The sequence below is a fragment of the Limulus polyphemus genome, unplaced genomic scaffold (genome assembly GCF_000517525.1).
Source record: "Limulus polyphemus unplaced genomic scaffold, Limulus_polyphemus-2.1.2 Scaffold1831, whole genome shotgun sequence".
Lineage (NCBI taxonomy): Eukaryota > Metazoa > Arthropoda > Merostomata > Xiphosura > Limulidae > Limulus > Limulus polyphemus.
Genome location: NW_013667441.1, coordinates 209,605 through 217,702, shown reverse-complemented (window position 1 = coordinate 217,702; position 8,098 = coordinate 209,605). Strand labels below are relative to the sequence as shown.

The following is an 8,098-nucleotide window of genomic DNA, read 5'->3' as shown; positions in this document are numbered from 1 at the left end:
TATATATAAAAAGTAGAGGATGCTAGTATTATAAACCAGATTATTTCATTGGATGCATTTACATTATATGTGTATTAAGCTAGTTATATATAAAAAGTAGAGGATGCTAGTATTATAAACCAGATTATTTCATTGGATGCATTTACAATTTGAATGTACTCGTATCTTAAATATTGTAAGGGATGATGTCCCACTGTTAGAAATGAAACGTTGTACAGAGATAAATTTATTATCCTCTAAAATAGTTTTCAAAACTTCATATTATTCGTAAATTAAGGGGAGGTATCTCTGAATACGTTCGCGCTTTCAGCTGTAGACGTATTACAAAAACGAAAGCCAACTCTGTTCTTCCGTCCAAAGAACTGGACAGAGAGCCCTTGTGGCCGTCAATGTTGATGGTTGTCTGTTTTCACTTTGGTCAGTGGCTGAATTCTGGGTGTTTCTTTACTGACCTTTAAGGCTACTTACGTGAATGGCATCATTCACTTTGAAAATTCCAATTCAACCGATATTGTTTTTTCTTTATGCGCTGTGTCCACCTTGGGGAACCGAACCGGTTCTGTTCTGTAATTTTATCGTTGATCCGCCAGAGGACATCGCGGCTGTTAGAAGATAAATAATAAATCCAGTGGGGGGGAAAAAAAGAGATAAAATTAGCATAACAGAAAGTGACAAATAATCGATTCAAATAAAGGAACTTCATCAACTATCTCTAACCTCGTTATTATATACTTTATAAATTTAGATTTCAACTGGCAGTCCTAGCTGAAACTTTTTATTATGATATGAAATTTTAAAACCTTTTCTCGGTAGATCTTCGTGAAAAATATAATAATTTCTCCAGTATAGATGAAGATTTCCTAATTGTTATAGTATTTTCTAAAAGTATTATTCTGTTACCACCAGTGTTGAGGTCACTGTTTACCATCTGTTGGTCAAGGATCTGGAGTAGACGCGGATGACCAGACGCTCTCAAATAATCACGAGAAATGAGCAAGGGAATAAAGAAAACTAAAGGCGGAATCCGGAAAATAATCACTGGAGTCGTTTTATATGATCTAGTGACAAACCAGGAGAGACAGGGGGAAGATATCTCTGTAATCAGGCAACTGCTATTGCGGTTGTGGTCTAATCAAACGAAGAAACTCTATCGTTATTTTTGATTTCATTCAGATTTGATATCTTGAAAGCCAAGAAGGAAACTTTAACTTCTTTTCTTCCATTGTTTTGTGAAAGTGGCTCTTCATATAATCTTTTCGATTTTAGTGGGTCTGTTTTACTAATACACTTTAGATTATGTAAAAATTTTAACGTATATTTTGCGTGTTTACTGCTCACTTTTTGTTCGTTCACTTGTTTGTTGTAAGGACAAAAAAAAAAAAAACACAACAAAAATGCCCTTAAATTTGGCTTCTTTCGTTTTGAATTTTGCCAAAGCCACTCGAAAGTTATCTGCGCTAGTCGTCCCTAATTCAGTAGAGATAAACTAGAGGAAAGGCAACTAGTCAATACCCCCAACTCTTGAGTTACCGTTTTACCAATGAATAGTAGGATTGACCGTCACATTATAACACCCCACTGCTGAAAGGGCGAACATGTTTGGTGACTGGGACTCGAACCCAAGACTCGCAGGTTGCAAATCGAGCACCCTAGCCACCAGACCATGCCAGGCCCCATGCTGTACGCACTATAGGTATCGAACCCTGACTTTTAGCATTAATCCCCCAAATTTATCGCCTAAAGATTTTACTGAGAATTCATAAATATAAAAATTTCAGTAAAACTGAAAACTGGAGTATTTAAGAAGGTTCAAGAATGGGCATTTTATAACATTTTATACATTTTTTATTCCATTTCACAGAAATGAAATAGCTTTTTTTCTTGTCTCTCTTGCTGTTAATACAGCGACATCCTTTTGTAATGTTAACAATAAAACGAATCGCTGGTATATCTGAATATGAGTTACAACTGTTAGAATGTGAAGATATCTAACTATTTTCACTAACTTATCCACCTTATTTTATAAGTGGAAACAACTTAAATTCTTTATAAAAACTGTTTTTTTAACCAATTTTCTGACATGCACCTTATTCAGAGAGAAGCGTAAGCCCAACGTTGGTTAAATAAACCTTTTATTTTCTTTAGAGGGTAAGTCGCGTAAACGTACGAGTTCTTTACTCCAATATTCATTACTGCATAAGACGTATGCTTGTAACAGATGTTAACATTATCAAATGAAGTTCAACAAGTTAGACATTTTTTTTAGCCGCGGCATAATGGTTCATAGAATGGCCCCAAGGTTTTTCAAATACAAACTTTTATCTCATAGTTTCATCATTTGAGATCTAATTACAATTTTGGACACAGGAGGTCAAAGTCTTTGGATTGATGTATTTAACCATGTCCAAGATCTCATAGATTAATTTACTCTAACCCTGCCTGAAATAATTTCAATTTGAGGATAGGCTGGTAGAGATCCGGATGAGTAATCGAATCGGGTATACCCGCGTCCCACATTTGGTATTGCTGATGCACAAAATTATAGTTAATAAAAAGAAAAAAAATTAAAGGTCTCATAGATCAATTTACTCTAATCCTGCCTAAAAGAGTTTCAAGTACCGTGGCTATTGAGGATTCTCTCTTGTTTAACTTTAGAATATTTACGTATTAATGTATACAACTAAACTAAATCATTGTTTTTTGGTTTATTTACAAGTGGTTTGCAGAGCTACACAAGGGCTATCTGCATGTAGCCATCCCTGATTTTGAAATAATAGACTAGAAGGAAGGTAATTAGTCGACAGTACCCACCGCTATGCTTCAACTACTCTTTGTGATCGAATAGTAGGATTTGACTGTCACTTTTATAACAACAGGACGCGATCTATGAACTCGGTTTCATAACCGGTGCACGCTAATCGCTAGGCTACGCCCGTCCATAAAAACGTCTAAATATCTGAATAATTATCTACAGTTAACATTCACTTGAAAAGAATTTTAAGAAATATAACACAATTTATATTACTTACTTCATAATACTGTTCCATAGAACAAGCAAGAAAAGAAGACTCTAACCGTACTTGTTTTGTTTTGAGGTTTCTGGGATTCATGTTTTTGTGTTCAGGGATTTATTACAATCTAATCTGTTTAACTAACACGCAGGTGATCAATAAAAATCGAAAGTCGTATGTTTCAAAAAAGCAACACCAGGGTTAAACTGCTTTGATTATTTACTGTACGTAACTTCACTTATACTTTGATGTATGTGGAATGTCTAATACTTAAATGTCTCAAAGATAGCATAATATAATTAGTTTACTAAATATCCAGTTTAATTATATAAAATAAAACGATTCCACGCACAGTTTGAAATCTTGATAGGGAACTAAACGTTTGAAATCACAAAGTCAGACATTACTTTTACAAATTCCAGATAACTCAGTCTCATCATGGTCGTATGTTTTGGCTGTCGATGGATGCATATCTTTATTTATCTTGTGATTGGTGGCCTGGTTGTGACGCAGTCTAGAGAGACTCAGTCGGACAATGGTCAAGGTAAGTTAATCACTTATCATGAATTAAGTATAACTTCTGTACAATTTATATTGATCATACGAACAAAATCAAAGAAATATCAATATATCTATTTGTTATTTCCATTTTTTCAGGGTTTAATTGTTATTCTTGCTTATCATTATTTTTAGTTTTTTATTTTGTAATTTCAAAATATAAAGAATACAAAATTCAAAAGCAATAGTACTCTAAATAATGGAATAAAGTTGGATTCAGTTATAGAATTATCATTTTTACTTAAGTGGTTTTTGCTTATTATCTGAAAACGTTATTGTTTCTGGACTTGAAAATGAAGAAAATGAAAGTGATGAGACAAAAGAGCTTAGTAAACACGATCAAAAGGGTTTCATCTTTATTAGTCCTAACCTCATCTCTACGACAAAGTTGACCTTGCTAAGATCATGAATAATCCTAGCTACGTGATCTGTAAATGAACAAAATGTTAGCTGTGTGGAGGTTTGAGTAGATGGAAGTGTACACTTTACCTTATAGTATTGTGTTGACTCTTGCTTCATCACCAGCAACAAGTGTGTATTTGTTTATGTGGGCGTGAGGAAACAACCTTCACTGCTTCACTACCATTACTGTTGTGGAAATATTACATAATCGCGAGCCAGCTGAAGCTTTGATGGTTCAAGGCTCGATCTACGATATGCCACTCAACAGGAACCGCACTTTCAACTATGATGACGTTCTTATAATGACAATCAATACTTCTATTCGATTAAAAGTAGTCATGCACTCTTCTAGGTTACCAGTAATTAAATAAGAAACGGTTAGGCCTGAATTCCTTAGTCTCTGGCCTGGCCACTAAGCCTATATGATCGACAAGGTGCCGATTAAAAAAAAACGTTTTGAATTAACTTTCTATTCCTTTTTGTTTATTTTGTTTAGGTATATTATTTGATTCAAGCAGCGACAGCCTTTATTCAACTATATACACTCTCGAACCCTTTCATCGTATTTTGAGACATCTACGTCCGGGCTACGGAGTAGATATGTCATCGTTTCTGTACAGATTTCCTGGAAATGGCGTCAAGAGAGAAAACCTTAAAAAATTATCAAATCGTGACTTTGTGATGGGATCTGAATTTTTAGGTAAAAGATCAATTTCTAATGAAGCCAACAATGTAATGGATTCCGAAGTTGTAGACAAAAAGATGGGTTCCGAATTTGTAGACAAAAAGATGGGTTCCGAATTTCTGGGTAAGCGAATGGGTTCCGAATTTCTGGGTAAACGTTTGGATGACATAGAAGATAAGATTAGAAATTACTTGTTTCCAAAACGTCAAAACAAGCGGATAGGATCAGAATTCCTGGGCAAACGTTTGGACATTTTTGAGAATGATACTACTGGCTTAGGCTTAACGTCCGATCATCAAAGCCAGCGTGGAGGACAGGAATTATTGGGCAAGAGAATGGGCTCTAACTTTTTGGGCAAAAGGATGGGATCGGAATTTCTTGGCAGAAGAAAGCGAGAAATACATCAAAAGATGTCAAGTCCAAAATCAACGCCAGAGGACTCTGTACCAATATAGGGTAAGTAAGTTTTGAAGTATATATATCTGATAAAGACGCATAAAAATATTTTGAAAAAATCACATTTAAAGACATTTAATGCATTTAAATTTCACTAATCCAAATTTAATGTAATTAAATATGTCTAATAATTAATATGGAATAATCATAAATTCGAGCCTTTTTTGTGTGTAGGTAGTCATTGAATGGATAATAACTAATTCTGTTTTAATTCCAAGGTTCTTTTTCGTGATATGCACTGACCCCTGTGTTTTAAAATGATCTAATACAACAAATAAGTTGTCTTGTCTAAGAAAGGATATCAAGCAATCAATTCACTAGGAATTTTTTAGATGCTTTTTAGGCTTAGTGAAACAAAGTAATATATGATGACGTAGAATAGCCGAAGATGAAAATATTGTAATATATAAAGAAATGCACTATTTATCAAAGCCTATTCTTTCTATCAATTGTTTTCTTAGTTTTACTCCTCCGTCTCCGCTTCGAATGAAACCAAGATCCTCTCCAATTTACAAGTGAGTCTTAATTTCAGTCTGTGGCTTATCAATTTTGTTCTTTATGTGCTGTAACGCACTTTAAAAACTTTAACTTCAAAATGAGAACAAATGAGACAAACGTGTAACGAGATTTGTGCTACCTTGAGGTTATTTCCATTTGTTCTAGTATAATATTTTAAATGATAGATGTGTACATATACTGTCAATCTAAAATAAGCTATTTTAAAAAAGCTGAGAATAACAGTGACTAAGGAGAACAATGTTTCATCTCATGTCTCTATAAAGAACGTTAGCTAATGAATTATTTACATCGCTTAAGAAAACAAAACGCTAGTCTAAGCATTGGAGTCAAAAGTCTATATACAAAAGAACTTACTGTTGTGTAAAATGCTGTGTTTGTTTTCTTGGATTGATCAATAAAGAGTGCCTATTTAACTTAGCTGTTTATATTGAGATTTCCAAAACACCACTCCTTCCAGTATTAAATTATTGAAGATCGTATCAAGATAAATGTATTAATCTTTTCTCTCGCATAAAAACGTACAAGTATCGTACTGTGACAATTTATGTTTTACGTATGTTTTATTTATGTTTTATGGTGTCTTACCCTTCAAATGTTTTCCTTACATACTAACGGCAATAGATCGTCCCAATTACGTAACGTTTGTCGGAAACTAAAAACGTATTCGAAGAAACCTATTTTACCAGGAATTGTTATCCACATAACTAAAATAATAAAAAAAAACTTCTGATAACTGCCCTTTACCCTCATGGGTCAGCGATACCTTTAGGTCTTATATTTGTATAATCCCCAGGATTCAGTTTGTCCCGGTGGACAGAGCGTTGCACTGAAAGTAAAAGAAAAACAAAACTGATAAGTGGGCGAATTTGCCTTTATTCTTGTTCACAGGGCCTTTTAAAGTCGAAATACAGAACGTTTAATTGTAATTAGTTATAATATTAATAGAATTAAAATAGATGATATTAATTTTTTAACTTCTCGTAGCTTAAATAAAAAGAAACTTATAAACGTGCATTATTGTTTGTAAGCTTTACATGCTGTTTATCCTTTCAGAAATTTATACTGAAAATAACATTACGCATTTTATAACATAATATATAGTTGGTGGTTTAATGCCAGTTTTCTTTTGAATGTTAAACGAGTTTTATATCTATACATAAATGAATAATTCTAATACAATAAGATCCATTAATATGTATTCTGTTTTGTGAGTGATTTTTAAAACTGTTTTTTTTTTGTTTCTGGGCCCGAACTCTCTCTATATAAACTTACTTCAAAGAGAAATATAATATCGATATACAAGAAAACGTTTACTGTAGATGAGAAGAAATAAAATCTATAAGGTGTTTTTTGGGGTTATAAGCCTATAAACTTACCGCTGAGGCACTTGGGAGGGAGGTTAGGTGTGTGAGGACTCGTGAGAGTGTAGTGATTTTAAATCAGCTGAATTCTTCTTTACTTCTCAAACATTATGTTCAATCCTTGATACTTCACTTTTTAATATTATTTTTTTCTTTACTTTTCTGTTGTTTTTTTTCAGATCCAAGTGAACTTTTGTCCTACAGCTAATCCCAAATACTACTGAAAAAAAAAGATCGTTTTCAACACGGCGAAGTTCCCAGAAGAGTCAAGGAAGATAATATCCAGTTTTTTGTGAGGCCCCGAAAATGGATACTTATTTTTCTTGAGGCTCTGAAAAAATAACACATATTTTTTTATTTACTATTTAAATATTTAAAGGTGCAGGAAGCAGAAATACTACTAAATTTGCAAATAAAACTCCGAGTTGTTGTTTTTTTGTTCTTTCATTGATTAATACGAAAAAAAAAACAATTAAAGTTAGTCCATAAATGTTATATAGCAAAATTATAACATAAATAAAAGTAATCTTTTGAATTACCATAACATTTTTTTGAACAAGAAATTTCATGGGTTAACGACAAGTCCATACGTGTTCCAGAAAACGTCTGAAGAGCTTTGAATTAAATATGATTTTTATTGTTTTGTTTTGGATTTGTTAAATCAGATTAAGGATCAACTTTCAGTCAAAAATGAGGAGTGAATTTCTTTGTGCGTATTGAATTTCCTTTATAAATGTTTGTAATAAATCTTCCTTTCAAGATGTGATTCAACATAGTAAAAAAAGTAACACCTTTGGCACGTTTTCAGTTTGCAAGAACTGGTGTGTACGTAAAGTGCTCCAAACTGAACAAAAAAAAACTTGTTTCGCTTTAAAAATATGTAGAAATAAAAGTAGTTTTCAAAGAGCTCTTCGTATACGCTTTCTCATTTATAGGGCATTCTGTCACATATTATAGGCGCTATACGTATCATGGGAAGAAATAACTGAAAATAAATCTTCGTATACGCTTTCTCATTTATAGGGCATTCTGTCACATATTATAGGCGCTATACGTATCATGGGAAGAAATAACTGAAAATAAATCTTCGTATACGCTTTCTCATT

The 8,098-nt window shown here is 33.1% G+C and overlaps 1 protein-coding gene across 1 annotated transcript in view; it reads left to right on the top strand.

Annotated features, from left to right (window-relative positions):
• The window catches only part of LOC111087175, a 16,531-nt gene extending 8,635 nt beyond the window's left edge, over nucleotides 1–7,896 (top strand). Inside the window, exons 2-5 of the mRNA XM_022392912.1 lie at nucleotides 3,434–3,555; nucleotides 4,468–5,112; nucleotides 5,574–5,627; nucleotides 7,172–7,896. Of these exons, the coding sequence (XP_022248620.1) occupies nucleotides 3,450–3,555; nucleotides 4,468–5,111 (750 nt within the window). The 5' untranslated portion in view covers nucleotides 3,434–3,449 and the 3' untranslated portion in view covers nucleotide 5,112; nucleotides 5,574–5,627; nucleotides 7,172–7,896. The remainder of the gene's footprint in view (nucleotides 1–3,433; nucleotides 3,556–4,467; nucleotides 5,113–5,573; nucleotides 5,628–7,171) is intronic.
• Nucleotides 7,897–8,098: the final 202 nt, after the last annotated feature.